This window comes from Acomys russatus, chromosome 2, assembly GCF_903995435.1.
Source record: "Acomys russatus chromosome 2, mAcoRus1.1, whole genome shotgun sequence".
Taxonomy (NCBI): domain Eukaryota; kingdom Metazoa; phylum Chordata; class Mammalia; order Rodentia; family Muridae; genus Acomys; species Acomys russatus.
This window is the reverse complement of record NC_067138.1, coordinates 29,645,214-29,668,647: the sequence shown is the minus strand read 5'-3', so window position 1 is coordinate 29,668,647 and position 23,434 is coordinate 29,645,214. Positions and strand designations below refer to the sequence as shown.

Below are 23,434 nucleotides of genomic sequence, written 5' to 3'. Positions count from 1 at the left end.
TCTTGTGGTGTTCTTCACCTCTCCAGCTCTGTGAGTAACTCACTGAGCTCTGCCTATTGTTGGCGGTGGGTGTCTGCATCAGTTTCCATCAGCTGTTGGATACGGCCTCTTGGAAAACAGTTATGCTAGGCTCCTTTCTGCAAGCGTAGCCGAGTTTCGTAAATAGTGTCAGGGGTTGGCTCTCTCCCATGGTGTGGATCTCAAGTTAGGCTGATCATTGGCTTGCTATTTCCTTAATCTCTCTTCCATCTTTATCCATATACTTTTTGTAGGCACGACAAATTTGGGGTCAAAGGTTTTATGACTGGGTTGAACCAGGAGTCGAAGATCATCCTCCACTGCTTGGCAAATTCCACATCAGCTTGGGCTTTTGGTAACCCTGTTTCCAAAGGGAAAAGAACACACACACACACACACGCACACACGCACGCACGCACGCACGCACGCACGCACGTGCGTGTGTAGGGGGTGTGCTTCCTCTTGTCCTTGCCTGGTTTGGATATCAATGCAACACTGGTTTCATAAGATTTTTATTTTGAGAAATTAGTTATAAATCCATTTTTATTTAAGTATATTATTGTAATTTACAAAGTGGTCTATACTTGAGGAATTTAGTGAGCAATGTTTCTTATTTAACTTTTATTATTTTACTATGTATTTCCATGATGAGGATTGAACTCGGGGACATACCCATATTAGGCAAATATTGGATCCAGTTACTGTGAGAGGTAGTTTTAATTATTAATTAAGTGTTTCATTGGTTGAAAGTTTTTTTTTAAATATATTTTAAGCTTTTAATTGAATCAGGTTTTTTTTGAGTGTTTGCCCAAGAGCTGGCTCCTTCATTCTAGAGTGTTCACAATTCTGCCATAGAGCTGTTCAAAGTTTAATTTATAACCCTTCTGTTCTTATGAATTCTGTTGAAATGTTCCCTCTTTAGTTTCTAATTTTACAATTTTCTTTTACTAATTGTCATAAGGCAGAGTTTCTAGAAAGAATTTCAGTCTAGTTAAATACTTCCTACTTTGCTGTTTTTTGAAAATATTATATGTAACTATTTTTTGGGTTTGTTTACTATTTTGTTTCTCCATTTCACTTTGACTAGCTCTATTATTTTTTTTCCCCATTTGTTCTGGATTTGTTTTATTTTTCTTGTTTCTTAAGATGAAAGTTAAAATTATGTAAGAATTTTCCTTTGTGAACATAGGCCTTTACAGCTATATATATTTTTTCCTCTGAGAAATGCTTTACTTACATTCCATTCGTTTTGCCCTGTAATTACATTTTCAATCATTTCTAAATCCTTTCTTACTTCCTTCTCTGTGTTTGTTTGGCTTACTGGTTATTTGGCAAAGTTCAGTTTTCATAGATCTATGAATTTACCAAACTTTCTGTTATTTATTTGTACCTTCAGGATAATTTAAATCTCTGCATAGCTGCTGTGGAGCTGACAGTGAGTCAACTTCTTCCAGAGGAGCGGCCATATTGGAACCAGTGTGAATTTCAAGTTAGGGCTGGTAGACACTGGTCTCGCTCTAATCCTTTGTCAGCATAATATCTCTGCCTTACAAGTGAGCTGAGCCTAAGGTGACAGGGCCCGTATACTTAGCTGTCTGCTTTAAGAGTGGAACTCCCATTCAGTGACAAGGTAGGGCATGAAAAGTCAGACTTCCAGTCTGTGCGGTTCCCATGACCTGTGAGTGGAGGAAAGCTCTGCTGGTGGTCGGCTTGAAGCAGCAGCGCTAGAGTACAGCCAGCAGGGAGAGCGCATGGCTGCAACACAATGTTTATCTGGCGTGGTAACTGGGAAAGATTAGAGCTCAAATGTGTGGACTCCCGCAGTTCTTCCTGCAACCACATAGCTCTTCTTGAGTAAATATTTATTTCCCTGTTGTTTTCATGTTCTCAGAGTCATTTCGACATAACTTAGATATAGTTTCAGCTAGTTGTTCTTGTCTGGGTAAAGTGTCTGAGGGATTCTTTGTGTCACCAGTTGAGAGTTTCTCCCTTTGACATTTGTTCGTGTTTATGTCACTAGCTATCTGTGTGCTGCCCTTTTTGCTGAAGTATGAGGTCTCTGTGGTTGCGACTAAGTCTTAGCTTTTGTTCTATTGACAGTATTAAGCCCAGTGGCAGAAGCAGCTGTAGATATTGGAGACATAATTAGAAGAAATGTAAGTATGCTCACTTTTGGAGGTTCTCAGAAGTGTAGCCATGCAGTGGGAGAGGGTCTTATCTCGAATGAGATACGGAGATACAGAGAATCTCTCTCCCTCCCCCCTCCAAGAAGTGGCAGTAAATATTCACCGAGCCTGTTTAATCTACTAAGTGGGCTCTATGGTTTCATTGGTCAAGTCTCCCAATCAATTTAATCTTCCCAAAGAGGCAGTAGAATTGTAAATCTGTGAAACTTAGAGCCACTGGATTACCATCCAAGATCTTCAATTCATGAATCAAGAAAGGTAGGCACATCTGTAGGCTTAGATTTTCTACACCTACTTTATTTAGGTTTCTTAAACACTTGAATCTCACCTCTAGCCCACCGACCAGAGGAAGGGGAGAAAGAATGTTAATAGGAAAAAGGGCTTGTGGACCTGTTTAGACATAGTTCCTTGAGCCAATTTCATTTTGCATTATCAGGATACCAGCAGTCCAGTCCAACAATAAACACCAAGCAGCCACTCAAGTTCATAGCTGTAACACAATCCAGAGTCAGAGAAAGAGGCCAGAATCAGCCAGAATACACGAGAAGTTCTCTGGAACGTTTCTTTCAGTGAAGTGAAGACTAGCAAAGCATTGCATCGCATAGCAATGCAGAAGCATTGTCTAGCTGTCTGTGGGGTTCTACTTACATTCCTTCTAAACATCACTCACCCTGTCAAGTATCTGTTTTCAGCAAAATATTATGTGCCCTCTCACAAGACAGTTTCCAGAAACACATCACATGACACAACTGAGGTCTTAAAGAAATCAGAAATTTCCTCTCGTACATCTTAAACCACCAAGGTACATTGCCACCCAGTCTCATCCCTTTTGGAGTTTTTTTGTTTTGTTGTTTTGTTTGTTTGTTTGTTTGTTTTTTCTGTACAAAGACTCCACAACACTGGCATTTAGAAATAAACTAAAAACTCTCACAAAAGGTGTTTAATCTTCAATGTTGCACAATTATGAGTAACCTTTTGTAGGCTTTGATCTTTTAAAAACCTACTTTATTTGGGGTTCCTTAATGCATCTACCTCCCTTCCAACCAAACAACCCTACGTAGGATTAAAAGATTTACAGCAACAGGAAAGGTAAACCTTTTTAGACTCAGTTCCTTGGGGTGATTCCACTGTTTGTCACCAGGATTACAATAGTCAAGTCAAGCATAAAACAGAGACAGAAAACTCAAAGCATTCTCTGAAGTGCTTCTGTCGTGAAGCAAAGATATGGGAAGGGAAGAAGCCGAGAGATGTGAAGCAATGCAAAGGTGAAATCTCTTTGGTTTTGGGGCTATTTTTATCCCCTTCCATAGTCCATACAGGATGTTTTTCCACAGACAAAGACCATGCCCCCAAAACGAGGCAGTTTCCTTTCTATAGGACAAACATCACATGCCCTCTTATAAGGCAGTTTCCTGCAGACAAACATCTCGTGCCCTCACATGAGGCAGTTTCTCATCCCCACAATTGGGATCAGAACAAGAAACATGTTTACACCCACTACACCATTTAGCAAAATGTTAGAGAAAAGACGATGGAGATGTTAGCATGTGGCCACACCAAACAATTCTCCACTTCAAAATAAATCCTTCCTTTTGGGGAATACAATGCACATAGAGGCACTTCTGGAGGCTGTGGGTCTCAGCCATATGGCATTTTCCAAAATCTAAACTTCTTATGGATAGATGAGAACCTCGGTGCCACTGGCACAAGGTCATGCCAGTGTTGTCTTCTGCAGAGAAACTCCACACTCCATGCCCAAGGTTCTAGCAAGGCCAAGAGAAAGATATTATTTCCCAGAAAATCACTATTTAATTTTTAAAAAACTAGTCATATTCTCTCTAGCACCTTCTTAAATAACTTTAGCCAGGTTTTCTTGAAGTGTAAAACACTGCATATTTTCAATATTATTATAATGATATGTGTATGAACATATGTAAACATCTGAATCCCATCAATAAAAACAAGGTAGTAGATATAGCCTCATGCTGTTTTGTTTTTAGATGGTCTTGTAGTTTGTGTAGTAGTGTGGAAATGCCACTCAAGATCTAGCTTCTTAAACTCTGAGGTGCCCGATCCTATATTGTCATGTAGAGACATCACACTCTTGTTCAATTATATTCATTTGTGTCTCCTATATGCTTCTGCAATGCTCACAAGTAGCCACCACTGGTTGTTAAAATATTTCAAGGAAATAATGTTGACATCTATTTGCAAAAGTTACTATGTTGTCAGATTGCTTTGCGACATACCTAATGGACAGTTAGGTTTCTAGTGGAAACTATAATATAGGCTCACTAACAAGCATGCAACCTATGACTATATGCTGAAAGTTATGGAGCAAAATAAAGCAATGGCTTATCATACAAGCTTATCTTTGCCTGTTTTGTTGTTTCTTACAGATTCTTATGGTACTCTGATTAATCCTTAGCCAGCTCATATTGTACTCTCCTCATTTCTAATGATTTTAGAAGCTTCTGGTGGGAAGTAGAGACCAAGAAAAAGGCTTAGTTGTCAGATTTGAGCCAAAGCACTATTTCTACTATTTTTTTTAGCTCAAAATCCTATGAGATCCAACTGGCTCTGTTTCTTTGTTTGTTTGAGTTTTTTGTTTTTTATTTTTGTTTTTTTTGTTTTTTTGTTTTTTTTTTTTAGATAGGTTAAACTCTTAACTTCTGTTCTCATCTCAAAAAAATATTGCTGCATAGATTGGCTGAAATGACTGTATGAGTTCTTGCCAATGCAATAATTATGAACAATTTATGTATATATTGCAACTGTATTTTTAAAATGATGAGTGTTTAGTATCTAGAGTTATCAATTTATACTAAGAGCTTAATGAAAAATTCAAACTTCATCTATGTTAAAAGTAAGTAAAGTAGGTAATGCTTGACACCCAATATAAGGAAAAGGTTTTTTCAATATGTATTGAACATAATACATTCAAAATAATAAGTAATGCAATATTTTGAGCCTTCCAGCTTTGTGTATTGCACATTGTAGTTCTAAGTCCAGTAGCAAGTGAGTGTGAATTATGTACTATGATAATATGCTAGCACATTTTAGTTAATAATTAGAGCATTGGCTTTGCCTAGAAAAATTAGAAATACCATGTTGTAACATATGTTAAAGAAACAGAGGCCACTAGACTGACAGCCTTCTAGCCTCACAAGGTTTCTACTTCCATTACTTTGTAGGGACATCTGCTAAGTACACGTTCAGTGAATGAAAATGGAAAGAAAAAGCTTCCTTTCCCATCTTGCAAGATGGAGGGTGAAAAAGCCAAGAAGCCTGACACAAAGGAGAAGCCTGCAGCCAAGAAGGCTGGTGGTGCTGCTGCTGCCCCTGGTGCGATGGGCACTGGTGCAGCCAAAAAGGGTGACCCTAAGAGTAAGAAGCCCAAGAAGAGGAAGGCCCATTGCAGACCAAACCCTGTCTTAGTTAGATTGACAGGTAGTCCCGATCTTCAATGTATTCCAGAAAGGCCTTGTACAAAAGTAAATATTCAGCTGCAAAGTCCAAGGTTGAAAAGAAGAAGGAAAAGGAGAGAAGGCCCCTGCTACTGTCACCAGAGACTACTTTTGTGACAAATGGGATGTAGCCTCACAAACTGGTATTCTTAAGTTACTAACAACCTAATTGTGTGAACACAGTGGGTTATTTCCTAGTAAAATATTTATTATAGTGTCATGAAACAAAATTGACTCAAAAATTACAGAAAACATAAAGGAAATAAAGGAAAGTTCAACAGAAAGTTCTTCTGCTATGAAGTAGTCTACTCAATGCATACATATATGTGTATATATACATATATATGGAGCAAAATATTCAGTCATTAAAAAGTACCTATATTTTAATAGAATGCTACACTTCAACAAGTCAGACATGACAAAAAAGAAGACAAGAATGGATCAACCAAGTGTAACCACGTAATGCTATTTATCTTACTATGAAATAAAGCAAGAAAACATGATTACCTTTGTAAATACAAAAGACCACCTTCTAAAGGAATAATCCTAGCCTCTTGGCTAGTAAATATATGGAAATAATTTATAAACTGATAAAGTGTGTTTGTGTAAAATATATAAGAAAGAGTAATCAACAGATGATTATAAGAAGCATGATTGGCATGCCCTAGGACAGAGCAAGACAATCCACCTGTGTATCTCCCGGGTATCATTACCCTTAAGAAAATAGCACAAGACACAAAAATATCAGTAAATGTATTTAACATTTGCAGTGACCCAGAAATCTGCTTGACACAAATCTAAGATTTTTGTTTACTGTATTTACAACACCAGTAGCATTCCCCACATCAATGTACTTGATACAGAAATGAACTTTCTTATGTACTTGATACACAAACATAACAGAAATGAGCTTCCTTATACAAACACAAAGTTCTAAAGACATCTATGTAAAATGCTACAAAATATATAAAAGGTTTGTCAAAAATATCATAAAACTTCATTTTTAACAGTTAATATATAAAATCAACACACAAAATGTATTAATCTAAAATTTAAAGGCAATGGAAGCTCCCAGTTTATCTCCGTTTATAGAATCACAGCTAATCCCACCACTCAATATTGTCTTACAAAATGTGATATAATTGATCCAGGGCCTTATGAAGAGAAAAAAAAATCAATGAATATTAAGAAGAATATTTTAAAAAATATTACCCAAAATTACAGTAGTTAAAAGTGAGCATGTATTATTTTAGTTGATGAAGATTCAGTGGAAGAAAATGAAGGATTGTATTTGTGTAACTGTGTAGTCTGGGTGTTTGATAATTTTTCAGCTTAAATCTGTGAGTAAAACATTAATGATTCATAAAAAATGTCTTACAACCAGCTGTACTAGGAGGGGAAAAGTTTTGATATTTATGTCACTTCATATACAAGAAATAAAACACATGAATATTAGCAAGTAAGAATAAAATATGAAAAATTCAAAATAACAATTTAGAAGGTAGAAGATAGAAAATGTACGAAGACAAAAATCTTCTCTACTTTAGAATGACTGGCCGTAAGTCATATTTCACAAAATACAATGAACAAACTTCAAAAGTAATGAACTGAAGGAATATCCTTTACAAAGACTTTTCATTCTTGTGCATCACACTCTTACCTCACAACAGACATAAATTCTGAGGAATTCATAAAGAGATGTCATGTATCAGCATCTCAGTGTACACTTAAATCCAAGTGGTGTGACTCAATAGCTCAGTGTGGTCATAAAGCAGTCAGGGGACTAAGTGTGTGCTTCCACTGTGATCTGTGCAGCTGCCAGCCTAACACTGCCTAAGGTGGATCCTTTCTTAGAGTACCTCTTTTAATAAATAGGGAAAGTATTGTCTAAAATAAGTTTATTTAATAAAAAGTCAGCAATAGTCAGTAATTATCATTACATCCTGTATAAAACTATATTTGATATGCTTTTAAATATATACCTGGCAGCCCAGTGGAAGGTTGACAGCAGAATCGTAATTATGAAAGTAATAAATTGTGCCATGATGTTATGATTGCTACCATATCACCAGAAATAGAGAATTGTCAGTTCAATTATAATCAGGTAGAATCTCTATCTTTATGCGTCTATCACTGACTAGAACATTTTCATGAGATTTATGACTGTAGGATGCAATGTAGAAAATTGAACAAAAGTTATGAATATATAATTAATAAAAAGGAGAGGAAACATCTCATAAACATGTAAAATATTGCTGCCAGTGCTAAGCCTAAATGCAATTTTAAATGCAGCAGGATAATACTCTCTCCCCACTAGATTGACAAAAATTTTAAAACTAATACTATCTGGGGTCGGCAAGAAAATGAGAAAACAAATGTCTCTGCTGCATTGCTGTTGAGTGTATAAACTAGGATATCCTTTTAGAATACAAATTGGTTGAGCTTATCAAAACAAGAATTTTTTCAGTAAAAATAATGTGCATATCCAACCTATAACCACCTTTACCTTGTGAATCTATATAATTAGGATTTAAAAATTAAGAGTAAATTTTAGAAATGAAATAAATACATGCAGATGTGTAAAAGGGAAATGCCTACAGTAAGTACACATTTTAAATAGCAGGCATTGGCTGGCAAGGGAAAATAACTTCATTTCCTATGACCCAACTGTCCATTCATTCTAGAACACATCAGAGAGAGTAGGCAACAAAGTATGGACACATTTATGACTTTGACCCTTTTAAATATGAAAACATTGAAATTAGAAATATTAGCAGCAGAGGTTAAAGAAAACCACATTGGTTGAAAGCAGAGACAAAAATCAAAGCTAGATGTGTATGTTTGACTAAATAAAAACTCTCAAAAGTTTGCACATCAAAGAGTGGGTTGGGAAAGTTCCTGATAAAGTGAGATATGTGGAAAGAACTTGGCTTGTTTTATCTATTTGTTTGTTTGTTGCATTAACATTTCTGTTGTTTTCATGTCACCACAAGAGCAATTCAGTTACAGGATTGAAGAAAAAGAAAAATGGAGCAGCATCCAAACTTCCCAACATATAATGTACTCATTATTTTCAGAACATTCTGAAGGAAAATGGCTAAAGCTGGGTTTCAATGCACTGATCAGGAAAATGAAATGCTGGCAAAGCTCTCAAGTGGAACAGAGCCATAGACTTACCAATGGCTGAAGCCACTGGAGTTCACTGAGCGTCACAATAGAACTGTATAAGTAAGTGTGCAAGGGTCCTAACTAATGCTTCCAACATGCTCAGCTTCCCTTGGTTTACACGAACTCATCCCTACATAAGATCATCTAGTTCACTGAAGCTACTCTTTATGAAGTGAGAACCTGAGCTCCCCTCTTTAGCGACAGGTCCCCAAGTGGGGACAGAAGTTGCTTTGTTAGTTCTAAAGGATCAATTCACTCAAGCCAGCAGCAGAACAGAACGTTAAAGAAAAGATGTTTTGTTTGCTCCAACAAATCCTTTACCAAACAAGTTAAGTTTCCTGTGGATGGTCATAATTCTAAGGGCAGAGATTAACTTGACATATAAAAAGAAAGAAATACTGCAGCTTGAAAAGGAGAAAACGCAACTCATTTTAGCTGAAGAAGAAAGAGTGGGCTGAGGTAGCTTCATAACTCATCCACTGTTAAGCCAACACTCTCTTCTCAAGTGCTTCTGTATAAATCAGACAGGAACACACTGTCTTTCACTGCATGCCCCAAGAGGAAAATTGCTTTAAGCTAGTGCTAGAAGAAGTTTGTGAAATAAGGGATGGAGTTCAGAGGCAAGAAATAGACAGATTAAAATGTTTAAATATAATATAAATCTAAGCTGGAGTAAAAGAATTTCACTGACCCCTCTTTGCAGTCTTAGACAATCCTTCAAGACTCCTGACAGTTGCTTTATCTAGCTATTCCATTAATTGAAAGGAGCAGTGATTTTATTGGTGAAACAATTTAGCCATGACCACATGTCTGGCCTCTGGGAGACACTCAGAGGTTATTACCCATCTGCAGCATTGCTTCATATTTGTGGATGTTTAATGGATTTGGGGACATTGACATTAGCTCAAAGTGGAAAGATAATTAGACTCCTTTGAGGGACTTAAATACTTTGTATTTAGCCAGGTTCTCCAGAGGAACAGAATCATTGTAATGAGTTGTTCTTGTTGTTGTTATTGTTGTTTTCTGGAGACAAGGTTTCTCTGTATAGCCCTGGCTGTCTTAGAACTCACTCTGTAGACCAGGCTGGACTTGAATTCACAGAGATCCAGCTTCCTCTGACTCCTGAGCACTGGGATTAAAGGTGTGCACCATCACCGCCTGGCTATAATGAATATTTTTAAATGGACATTGATTAGCTTAGCTTTAATAGTATGGTCTAGGTGGTCTACCAATGGCTGTCTTCACACTGAAGAAGCTGTGAATCCTGTAGCTGCTCTGGCCACAGGACTGGGCACCTCAGTCATAGTCTGGTGCTGGAGGCATAGAGGATTTTTGGAGAGACACACTAGTCTTCAGTCCACGTCAGAAGGCTGAAGAAGCTGGGTGCTGGCGGCTGAAAAGGAATGTAGTGACATCAGCAACAGTGGCAATAAGAGCAAGAGCAGCAGCCACTGCAGCCCTGGCTACTTGCCAACAAGAAGGCAAAATCCAAAATCCTTTCTGTCTGAGAGATGCAGGCCATGTTGGGTGACCTTTCTATTTCAGATAAGCTCAAGAAGCCTCCCTCACATGTGTTCCTTGCAGCTTCGTTCTCAGTTTATTCTAGACCCAGGCAAACAGCTAACAAGATTTTCCATCTCATTTTCATCCACTAGCAAACCCTCCTCTGTAGGTGCTCTGCTCTTCCCTGGGTTATGAAACAGTACTATCAAACAGCCACTTGACGGCAGAGTGCTGGCGCCCACGTCAATCACTACTGAACATCTGTAGGAATTTCCTCTGTTTGTGGGTTGTGCTGTTGTGCCCACTACAACAAAGCATGAGGACAGAGGTGCCTGATTTTGCATTTGCACAAACACTGTGAAATCTGCCCAATTCTATTTGTACAGAAGTAAAGATACATGGGGTATATGCAGCTTTGTGTTAGATAGATACATGGCAATTCCTTCCCTTATATTAACTCTGTACCACATTGTCCCAAGGGGTTTTTTTTGTTTTGTTTTGGTTTGGTTTGGTTTTAAAAAAAAAATAGACATGGGCATTAAAGTACAGGGGGAAATTACCTGGCTATTGTCTTAAGTTCCAGTGAGATAGGCTCTTTGTTGATCATCCAAAGTCAAAACCAGAACTTAACAGATGTGCTGATCCCAGGCCCTCATTTCAAGTATGCAAAAAAAAAAAAAAAAAAAAAAAAAAGTCTGTCCAATTGTAAGGGAACCAATTGCCATGCGTCTCTTAGTATTATTCTATCCTTTGAATGGTGTTGACAGTTTTTTCCTCTGGTCTCTGAATAGAATCTGTGTGTTTGAGAGAGGCTTGTGAGAGAGTGAGGCTAAAGAGGGTTACAGTAAGGATCATCTAGACCTTATTACTCAGAACCCATCTAGCGCAAGGTTAACTGCTAGATTCTTATTAAAAATATAAATGTCCAAATATAAATATGTGTAAATTTATATTTATGTAATTTATTTTAAAATAAAAAGTATAAAGGATTAAGGAGGTCTTGGAGTAAACTCTCAGACAATGGTGGGGAACGGCTGTCCGTTGTACTCTCGCAAGGCTTCCCTTGCCTCTGCGCCATCTTGCCACCTTTTAATTTTTGTTGCCTTCTTTGAGGAAAAAAGTCACAGCAACCCTGTGATCAGTTAATAATTTTAACAATTGTTTACAATCATATGTCAACCTGTAGAGTTAATAACCACTTAAGTGCAATTATCTTAGATAATTACTTTGCTCAACTGCAATGTTATTGTCTAGATGCTTAGAGATAAATCAAGGAGCTTAAGGATGAAGGAAGAACTGACGAGGATTGATGTCAAGTAAGAGTTCATAATATTAGAAATAAAAATGTATTTTGCTCTTTAATGAAAATAATGTATTCCTTCTCTAAAAAACATGGCAGTGATAAGATAGCTAAGCTCATGGTGAAACATATATCCTGTTTCATCATTACGGAAATGGCACAGAATGTGGTGGCTACTCTGCCCTTGTATTAGGGAGCGTCTTCATTGTTGTTGTTAAAACATCTAACAGACACAACTTAAGGGAGACTGTCTCTTAGATTCAGAGGTTTCAAACAGCCCTTGTCTCTATTAATTGGAGAACTGTGGAAAGACAGAGTGTGATGGTAGAACTATGCCAAGAAGGCTGTTGCTCTAGTGATGAACAAAAGGTGGAAAGAAAACAGGAAGATATCACACCAAGATGTAGCCAACCAGGACGTACCCTGTGAGGTCCCATAATGAGCTCATAGTATGACTCCATCATAGGAATAACACACTCATTATGCAAGAGCCCCTATGACCTTAGTACCTCAACAGCATGGCAAACCGAGACCAGAATCAAAGACGAAAGTTTTAATAAAGAACATATATGGTACAAGAAAGGCAGAGAAAGAAACACACTCTGAAAGGGACTAGGGTCTTTTTGTAAGTGTTAAGAGACATTACTTAGTCTTATTTTGTGTGACATGTGTGAGGAGTCATATTTGAATATGTAAAACATGAGTATCGTACTATCTTGTCAATGTTTTATGGTTTTTTAAGTTTTATAGTTTGTCCCTTTACCCTTGTTAAGACTGTCCATTTGGGATGAGGCACTACAGGTTGTTAGGAGTAGATACAACTGGCTGGCTCCAAGCACTCAGAGTCTGATTATTAAAGGGTGGGAGGTATTTGTTTTTGCATTTGGCATTTCTGTCTGCGTATTTATCCTCTGACAGGACAGTAAGGTCAAATCATTGATAAGTGATGAAAGTGTTTTTTTGTTTGTTTGTTTTTGTTTTTTCTTCTGCAACTGCTTTAAAACAGAGAATGGATGTTGGTGGAGAGGGTGAGAGGCTGCTCGCAATTCCTGGTCTGTCATCTGGTTGTAGAAACATAATCATAAAAGGTTTTGTATTGTATTTTGGAGATGGAAGGGAATGCTTACTGCGGGGGCTTAAATATTGTTACCAAGGCCAGATGTCCTTGGTGGTCGGGTTTAGGTGTTGGGCTACAGATGGACATGGGTCTTCGTCCTCAAACAATCTAACATTTCCTAAAGGCTACACAGAAGTTTTGGTAGAGGAAATTCAGGCAAAGGATCTGAAAGTAAGGTTGTGGGATTTAAGTTTGACAAGATTTTAGGGCAAGAGAAAAGTATGGTACTTAATCATTCTTTCATCAAGACTGAGTGCAAGGGCTTCATGTTGAGCATTCTGAAGGTCTGGTAAGAGATCTAATGTTATCTATGTTTCTTAAGTTATATCCTTAAGTATAAATTAAAGAATGGGAACAAGAAGCAGTTAACATTGTGGAGATTGGCTGTAGACCACTGGATGTGAAAAAACGTTGTGAGAAAATGATGTAGGCAGAGAAAGAAGTGTGGGAACATCAGAGACCAGATGCAACGCAACACCCTGAGACCAAGGGAGTGAGAAGAAAGGAGGATGAGGTAGAGCCACTTTGAAATATTCAGCAAGAAATTCCACTCCAGGCCCACTCAGGCTTCTTCCCTCTGTGTGGCGATGAGGTAGAGCCACTTTGAAATATTCAGCAAGAAATTCCACTCCAGGCCCACTCAGGCTTCTTCCCTCTGTGTGGCGACCTGGGAGGCTTTCTCCCTCTGCATTTTGTTCCCCCTACACTTTTCCTTCCATCACACTCCGGTCTTAAGAAGCACAATACACTACAGAGGGCAGGAGAAGCAGAGGTCAAGGACTTCATGCTCAAGGCTGAGTTCTTAGGGCGTCTTATTGAAATTCTTGTACTAAAACTCCAGAACTGTGGTCCACACCTTTTCTTATACTTATAGCTCTTGACAAATTTCTGCCCTTCCCTTTTCCCATCAGGCTGAGAGTGATGAGAAAGTCCTGTTCTTAGTAGCTTTGGAATGGGGATTTAATTCTTGGACACATATTTCAGTGGCTTCTTTATAAGTGTTTAACTTTCCATTCTATCTGTGCTGACTTTTCATTGATGATTTGTATTAACTAAAATGTAGATGCGGGAGGAACAGGAAATAGCCAGCTGAGTGGGCAGAATGGATACCAGTAGACTGTGATGGCTCAGGAATCAGGTGGATGATTTCAAGTAAAAGTGAGTATTGTACTCTGAACTGATGTTGGAAAATCAAAGATGAGAATAAAGAATCCTCCTAAGATAAAGCAATATGTAGGTACTTTTTAAAAAAGCACTTTCAGTGGACTGAGAGGCCAATGACAGTGAACAACTCAAGACCAGATGAATCATCTGCTTGAATCTGCTTTTACAGTAAAAGCTCACTGGAACTATCTCCCCTGCCTTGAAAGTCTCCTTTTCTACTGTCCTGTTGTCAATTTTGTATTCCCACTCTACTTTTTTCACACATTTATTAGATAAAAGCAGGAATATTTAGAGCTATGACAAAATGCTTACAAATTAGTGTAAAATTGCCTATAGAATGAATGGCACAGGATGTCACTCAATGGTTAAATTACTTGGCTATAATGCCTCATGGCTCTAGGCCACCTCCTTACTACTATAACAAATTTCTGATAGTATCACACTGATTTTTTTGAAATATATCAATAATTATATTAAACTATACTTGTATAAGCTGATAGCATGACTTCTCTATGGTATAACTAAGGGGAAGGTACTCATTGAACATATAAGACATAGAACATCCAGATGCATCTGGAAAAGTCCAGAGCATGGAAAGAAGTAGGCTAAACATGGCCAACAGACTGGGTATTGGCAGGGCTATCTGTGAGAGATGGGAGAATAGAAAGAAATAGAGAATAGAGAAAACATAGTGATAGAAGCAGAAGCAGGGAGAGAGAAAGACGGAGACAGACAAGCAGAGAACATATTGAGAATAGCAGGGTTATAAAGAGAATGAGCAGCTAGGAGGAGGAAAGCCCATGAGCTTGAGGGAGTAGGGGAGGAAGAAGGGCTAGGATGCTAGCATGTACTGTGAGACTTGTGATACAGAGGAAGCCTGGAGGCTAGCATGAGCTTTGATATGCTAATAGGCACTTCAAGTCCTCTTGTATACCTCTGTCAGAGGCAAGAAAATTGCCTCCTTTGGGTAGAAGGGAACCAGAAATGATGGCTTTTTATCTAATGGCTAGAAGTTCTCCTACAGTCCAGCTTGAGCCCATTTCTGGACATTTGGACTGCCTTTGGGAGTTATGAGGAATTGGAGTTGCCTAAGATCCTGATGATACTAATTCTCAAGTTAGTGCTAAAACATTTGTAATATTTTGTTATAACTGTTGATGATACCAATCATATATCATTATTGGGAATAATTAGAGCATATCTTTACTGACATGGATGGGTGACGTATGGGCTTGAGTCTTTCTTTATACAAGTGAAAGCAGGTAATTTACCTCATTTTACCCTTGTGTTTATGTTGTAGATTAGTAAGGGATCATCTTTGTGAGTTTGTTTCTCATATATAATTGTGGTTGACCCCATTTAATGTTACAGGTTAAATATGATTAGAATTGAACTACCATACTATGGAGGCCCTTTTTCAATATTCATATAAAATATTTAAGTATATTTACATTGTCCAATCCTTTAGAGTATATCCTTCGAGAGGGATTTTAATGTCAGTGAAATTTTGGTGAAAATATGACTGCACATAGATAAATACTCATGTCAGGTTGGATGAACAAAACAACTGACAATGTGCTATTTGACATACAGGAAAAAAGAATATACAAAATGCATAAAATATTTTAATAAAATGATAGAAAATTTCACAAATTTAGGGAAAGAGAAGCACACCCAGAAGCCAGAGGCACACAACGGAATACCAGATAGGACCAGGAAGGAAATTCCCTATGATATAGTAATCAAACAGGAATGTATGAAACAAAGACATTATAGTGGAAGTTATAAAACAGAGGGATATACACATATCTAAAGGTAGACTCACCAGCATAACTGCTAACTTTTCAAACTATGGACACAAAAAGGGTTTGGATCTTTCAAATTCTGAAAAGGCACAATGCTCAATTCAGTCTAATATATTCTGTGAAACTCTCAGTCATAATTGACAGTGAAAGAAAAACTTCACATGATAAATGCAGGCTAAAAAAATCCATGACTCCTAAACCATCAAAGACACTTCAGTATGAGGAGAAAGAGAAATACAACTCAAGAGACCTTATCAGATAAGCTTCTTTGTTCAGAAGACACAGTTAACTCAGAAACTCCCAACTAGTCAACATGCAGAAAATAAGTGTTTGTGGCGTGATCAGGCAAAAATGGGACACCTATATCAGGGACCATTGTGGAAAAGGGTCAGGAAGGACTGAAGCAAAACAACTTCCTCTGGACATGACAGGATTGTTAACCTCATGAGCTCACAGTATCTGTGGATGTCTGTACAAGAGCACACCAGTGAGCATTCTAGCATGGGGTGAGGAGGGGCTTAAGACTTTCAACTCCCAACTGAAGAGCTATTTACGTTTTAAGGCTTCTGAGGAAAGGAGACTCCCTTGTCTTTAAGGACATGGCACCTGGTAAATTGATCATGCTCTGTGGATGGTCCCAGATCCATCATTCATATGGGCAGCATAAATTTGGTTTGATGAGTGATGAGAACCAAAGCCACAGAATTTTAAAATTTTTATTAAAACTATCTTTTTATTTTTGGAGTACAAAAATAAAGTTAAACATATGCAAATCAGCAGGTGTGATCCAGGACACAGCTAGACTTAATGATAAAAGTCACAGGATCATCTCAATGGATGGAGATAAGGCCTTTGACGAATCTTAATACCCTTTTGTGATAAAAGTCCTGAAGATATTGGGAAAGAAGGAACATACTACAATTTAATTAAAGGCTATATGTGACAAATCTATAATCAAATTAAAATAAATGGAGGAAAGCGTTTTCTCTAAAATGAGAAATGGGACAAAGGTTTTCAGTATTTCTGCTCTTATTCAACACAGTTACTGAAATATTAGCTAGAGCAATAGTCAAGGAAATTTTCTTTAAATAAGAAAGGAAGAAGTTGAATGATCTCTATTTGCTTGCATGGTCTTATATTTAAAGAGCTCTAAAGATTCTACCAGAAAACTCTTAGCCTTAACAAACACTGAAAAAAAGAAAAGGAAGGAAAGAATGAATGAATGAAAGAAAAAGAAAAACATCCATAGTCAACATCCATAATCAGTACTTTTCCTATATACTTACAATTGTGAACTTGTAGAGAAAGAAGGAAAAGTGTGAAAAGACTTCCCATGTTCATGGATTGGCAAAATTAATACTATGAAAATGTCTACATTAGTGAAAGCGTTGAATTGATTCAATGAAGTCTCCATCAAACTTCAAATAAAAAAACTAAAATTCATATCAAAATACCAAAGAACTTGAACATTTCAAACAATCCTTAGCTGAATGAGCAATGTTGTAAGTATAAACAAGCAATCTCAAACTATGCAACAGAGCCATAGTAACAAAATGACATGGTACTAATACCAAAACAGACTTGTGAAATGAGGACACAGAAATAAACCTTGTGAAGAAGAATAAGCTTTTTTATTTCTCACACTGGACAAGATATAATTCAAAATATTTCAAAGACTTTAATGTAAGACTTGTAACTTTGAAACTGCTAAAGGAAAAGGGAAATACTTTCAAGATAAAGACATAAGTGAACAATTTCAGAAAAGGGATCCAATGGCTCAGCAAATAATTGGGAAAACTTGACAAGTGGGATCACATGGAATTTTAAGTTTTCTACCCACAAAGGAGACAGAATTGGGAAACCTTTGCCAATAATCCTTCTGACAGAGGCATATATCTAGATAAAGAACTCTGAGAATTAAACAAACTCCCAAATCATTTATTCATAGACTAAAGGGCTGAAGAGATTTCTGCCAGAAAGAAATCCTAATGACCAATAAGTATTTTTAAAAAAAATAAGTTTGACATCTGGGCAGTGCAAGTAAATTTTCTGGTCACATATCCCAGTTAGAAGGCTAGCTACAAGAAGACAAAAGATGCTCTGGACAGGATGTGAAAAGAGGAGTCCTTATCCACTGCCATGAAGAAGAGCTCCTGGGTGTTCACAGCAGAGATCCCAAGTCCACACACTTCTGAAATGCTTGCATTTCTGTTTGCTACCTTCTACTCACAATAGCTACCACACAAAACTGGTTTCCATGTCTATCACCAGGTGATGATTAAAGAAAACGTGATACATATACCTGAAGGAAGTGATTTAGTTGTAAAGAGAGAGGTAATAATTCTCGCAGGAATGTGGTTGTAACTAGGGATCATACTGAGCAAAATAAGCCAGATTAAAAAAATGAGTATCTAAATTTCCATCATAACCCAAATATAGATTTAAATATATTATTTCACACCATAACTGTAGGACATGAAAACAAAATGGGAAGTATTTGGAGAAAGGAGAGGATGAGGAAGAGGGAGGAAGAGGGGCAAAGGAGAGTGGATTAGCGGCAAGGAGCAAATCCGTGGGATGTGTATGAAGACGTCATAATGAAACCCATTGTTTTGCAAGCAAACCATAATAAATAAATAGAAGAGTCAGGGTGTCGGTGGCCCGATTGGTTGAGGTGCAGCGTTCATGGCTAGCTGCTGGGGTAGGGGCTTTGTTCAGCTCAGAGGAAGGCGCGAGGCCCTCTCTGCGTCGGTCCATACGGCGGTGGCAGAGACCTTGTGGCAGCCGGAGAGGCAGAATGGTCTCAGGGTCATGCGCCGCCAGCAGGCCTGGCGGGGTGCCTAGGGCATAGGCTGGCAGGGACATTACAGCTTCTTACTCACCTCAGGACTTCGGTGGAAAACACATTTATGGCGATTCCGAATTTGAGGACCAATTTCTGCCAGGCTCAGCACAGCAACTCCCCTGACAAGTGACCTTGGAGGTTCTATGTGCCGCATTCAACTGTGCTTTGAAGACTCTGGACACCAAAACTGTCTTCAAAAATAACTGCAAGTTTAGTATATTTCCTTTAATGACCCTCGTAAAATCAAGCGTCAAGTAAACAAAGGTGGAAGACAATCATCCCTGTTGTCCCAACCAGTGTCTAAATGTAGAAAGGGCAGGTGAGTTCGGTATGTTGCTTGGTGTTTTTGAAGTCTCATCTGCAGACACCGAGGCCCAGGTTGAATTCGAACAAATTCTCCATCTACTGCCTTTTTTGGAGAAGCTTCAGAGTAAACAAGGTGAATAAAGAACAGTAATAGACCTTTCTCTTGAGCTTAATGTTTTCGCTTCTCCATCACACACGCAGGCACACTCTCTTCTGCCATAATGAATCATGCCCCGGTGGAGATCTGCTACGAAAACATGCGGTTTCTGATCACTCACAACCCCAACAATGCTACGATGCTGAAGTTCATGGAGGAACTGAAGAACTACAGAGTGACAACCTTGGTCAGAGTTTGTGAGGCCACATACGATAAAGCTCTAGTTGAAAACCAAGGCATCCAAGTTCTAGACCTGCCCTACCACGACGGAGCCCCACCCCCTGATAAGATAGTGGATGAGTGGCTTGGGCTGGTAAAAAGCAAATTTCGCGAGGAGCCTGGGACCTGTGTGGCAGTGCACTGTGTGGCGGGGCTAGGCAGGGCACCTGTGCTGGTAGCACTTGCTTTGATAGAGAGTGGAATGAAGAATGAAGACGCAGTTCAATTAATCCGACAGAGACAGAGGGGCGCTTTCAACACCAAACAGCTGCTTTTCTTGGAGCAATACCGGCCCAAGGTGCGGGCCAGGTCAAAGTCACGCTTCAAGGAACCCAGGGTGCACTGCTGTGTTCAGTAACATACCAGCAAGGCTTTCTACACTCCGGTATGGATCGGAAATTCTTGGCACCTGGAATGCGCCTCTCGAACCTTTTCTGTGCCATCAACGAGTAGTGGATTCAGCTAATTAGTGCCGAAGCAAACAGTGTAGAAATCCCTCTATAAAATGAACAAAGTAAGGAAAGGATAAAAAAATTAGATGGAAAAAAAACTAGCACACCTTTCGGACAACAGTGAAAACCTGGACTCTTGAGTCTCACTCGTGCAGGCTAAAAGCACTCTTGCACACACTTCCCACCTTTTGCCATGATGTGACACAGCCGAGAGGGTCTCACTAGAAGCTGGAAACCGTGACGTCACCTAATCTTGGGCTCTTATCCTCTACAACTGTCATCAAAATAAATCTCTTGATAATTTACCCAGCCTTATGCGTTTTATTATGACGGAAAGAAAAAGCCCATAATTTCCCAACTTTTTTGTATTTCAGCTGATTATAGATATCCTCTGATGCTTAAATTATTTTAAATGATACGTGTGTGTGTGTTTAGTGAACGAATCAGCCATAACCATGACTTGCTATTTTGCATGAGTATTGTTTTGCTGTCCTGAAAAACATACTTGCACATATTACCTTAAGAGGGCCAGTGTTTGGTTTCTGAAGATACTAAAACTCTGATCATTGGCTGGAAAATGTATATGAAAAGTGGAAGTCTACACAAGTTCTTAGAGGAAGCTTCTGGTCTAAAGGAAAAGAGCAATTCAAAGCACATCCTAATCAAAAGCAAAACACCAAGAGCTACAATATACCAACATCTGCACCACTGGTCATATATGTTTTCACTTTCTTGATGTCTTAGGGAATTATGGTTCAGAAATCATTTTAATACTTGATGGGAATTAAATCCCTTTGTCTCTACCTAAAAAAATTCCTCAGTTATACCTACTCCTAAAGTGCCCCTTTCTCCTAGATAGAAAATAAATAACCTTTACCTCACAAAACCATAAGCGAGCACTCTCAGTTCGCAGATGCTGTTGGCCTGCCTCGCGCCACTGCTGCACTCTTGGCTGCAGGGCAGAGAGCTCCCACTGTTTCTGTAAGAGGTAATCATTGGAAGCTGTTACAAGCTCATTTCTCTCCTAATTGGTAACCGCAAGGCTAAGAACTATCCCGGCAAGACTGCTGTGAGAGTCACTCCTGAGCCCCAGGTAGCAGCAGGTGACAGTCTATGGCTTGGTAGCATGGGGTTGCTCATAAGAATAGTGACATCAAGGGTCACCCCTTTCCAAATTCCTAATTTGACCTAGGTCTACCATTCCTCAAGGCTGCTTCCTGCTTGGACCATAAGCAGGTGTGTGCCCATGCCCTTGTGTGTCTGTGTGTTTTTCTGCATGTGTGTGTCTGTGTATGTCTCTGTGTCTTGTCTCTCTTCTCACTTGCCACCTCCCTCCCCCTGTGTGTATGTCTATATATATGTTTTTGTGTCTGTGTATCTCCCTCAATATCTCCTATCTCTGTTGCGTGTATGTGTGTGTGTATCTATGTTTGTCTCCTTCACCTCCTTCTTCCCTCTATGCATGTCTCCCCACATCCTCTCTCTCTGTGTGGATGTATGTAGTAACTTTCTCTGTGTGTGACTATGTATAGTAGGTTTTTCTCTGTGACTGTGTGTAGTAGGGTTAGTTCTCACAAGTCAGCTAATGGCTAAGTGATGATTTCACTAGCCTAGAAGAGCTGCTATTGCCAACAATGACACGTGCACAGTATTAAAAAGCCCAAGGCTTCTACACTGCAGAAAACATAGTTCACAGTAGAAGCACCGTGTCTTAGTTCTACTCATCCAGAAAGGTCTTCTGCAGAGCAGATCTCATGTTGCCACTATACAGAAATGCTCTGCTCCCATCTGAAAGCACTCCAACATATTTCAGCAGAAGAAATGTTTTCAAGGAAACTTTGGACAGAGCTCTTCCTGAGTTGAGAGGTGGTGTACGAAGAATAAAAACCATTTTTGTTGTTGTTGTTTTGTTTTCTTTACTCTGAAGATTTGTGATGCAAAAACCTGAGAAACTGGACAGGATTCTGCAAGTCTGATTCACAAATATCCTGCTGTACTTTGGAAAGTATTGCTTCTGAGACAGGGATTTGGAAAGAAAGCATTTCATACACACACAGAGAGGGGGGGCTGGAGAGAGAGAGAGAAGCAGACAGACAGATATGCAAACACAACACTGAGCTGGTGTAATTGTCAGATACAGTATCCTACCCTAAGGGAAATGGCAACTCACTTGGATTTACTAACATGCCATAGGAGATTAAATTGTAGGAATGAGCGGAACATTTTCTTTGGGTACCATTGAAATGCCTTTATGATAAGAGAGAGGGATCTTGCTAGGTATTTTTAGACATTTTATATGCATTACTGAACAGGGACAGGAATGGGATGGAGAGCATCACAGTCAATTTAAAGGAGACAGACTCAGAGCATGGCTGCATCTGTAGTAGAGTGTGAGCTTCAGAGACCGAGATTGTTCCTGTACAGAACCCCAAAGGCACCTGCTGTTTTGAACAGAAGATATGTCTCTAGGAAGCAAGAGATTGCTTTTGGTCATGAGTACTTATATACATTTTCCAAATTATTCTACTTAGTAATAATGTTGGTCAATGTAAGAAACTAAGTGACAGTTCTATAAAGAATAAGGATATAACTTCCAAAAGGTCAAGCACCAGTCAATATGATTTAAGGAATAGTAGTTTTGTTGGTTTGGTTTGCTTGTTAGTGTCTAACTCTAGAGGTTATGTGTGTGGAGTGTGTGACAAATAAAGGTACACTAGGGACACCACACATGCATGCGTAAGGCTGATCTCACAATGAGCTGGGGCCCACAGCTCAGAAAATGTTGCTGGCTCAGCCATAGATCCTCCGTAAAACCCTGAGCAATACCTTTTGCTCTCATGACAATGAAAGTATTTGATAGTTTCTGGAGTGAAGTCTGTACTGTCAGATTTAAAAATGGCTATGCCTGTTTATTCCATTTGCTTGGAATATTTATTTCCGTCCTTTTTACCTTAACGTGGTATGTGTCCCTAAAGGAGAGTAGTGTGCTTCTTGGATGCAGTAGAAAGATGGATCCTGTTTTCTAATACTGTGTGTTTTTATGTGTCTGTTATATTAAGTTATTGAGTAAAGATTTTTTAAATTTCTTTTATGTTGTTGTAGTACTTAATGCTTTCTGATCGTATCATTTAAGAGACATGACAAATTCAGAAGCAGCCAAGGCACATAATGAGGGACTGTGTCATTACAGGCTTTCCTTGGTCCACACCTCTCAACAGTGGCCTGAGCCCATGAGGACTGGCAGTGTGGAAATGTAAAAATGAAGCCCCAAGAGTAGCATATATCTAATGCTAAGCATAGTGTTTTCTTAAATCATCAGGGGTACAAATAATCAATTTCTCTGTTCTGTTTAGGCAGAAGTCTTTCTGTCATGGCTAACTAAATCTTCAAACATTGTTTCTTATGTAATTTTATATCATGATAGGCAGTAGCAGAAAAGAGACATTCTGTCTGGTTTATATTGTAGCCACATGGGAAAACTGTTGCTAGTAAAAGGTATGACATCCTCCCATCCTTCAAACACTCCACCTACTTTCACTCAATTAATCTCTTAGGAATACGCTAAGTTTTAAGGCAAATCGCAAGCTCATCTTAGATATGAAAGATGAACACGTTAAATATGAGTGTTTTACTGCAGGAAATACTGAAATAAGTATTGCAATCTGCTGTCTCCATTAAGTAGAACTGTCTTAGGAAATTCACGTTTCGTAGCTCTATCACTTGCAGT

General features: G+C 38.6%; 1 protein-coding gene across 1 annotated transcript; it reads left to right on the top strand.

Moving 5' to 3' along the window:
• The first annotated feature begins 19,100 nt into the window (after positions 1–19,100).
• On the top strand, positions 19,101–19,613 carry LOC127206724 (protein tyrosine phosphatase type IVA 2-like). The gene has a single exon (XM_051166078.1). The coding sequence runs from the start codon at positions 19,101–19,103 to the stop codon at positions 19,611–19,613; it is 513 nt and encodes a 170-aa protein (XP_051022035.1).
• Positions 19,614–23,434: the final 3,821 nt, after the last annotated feature.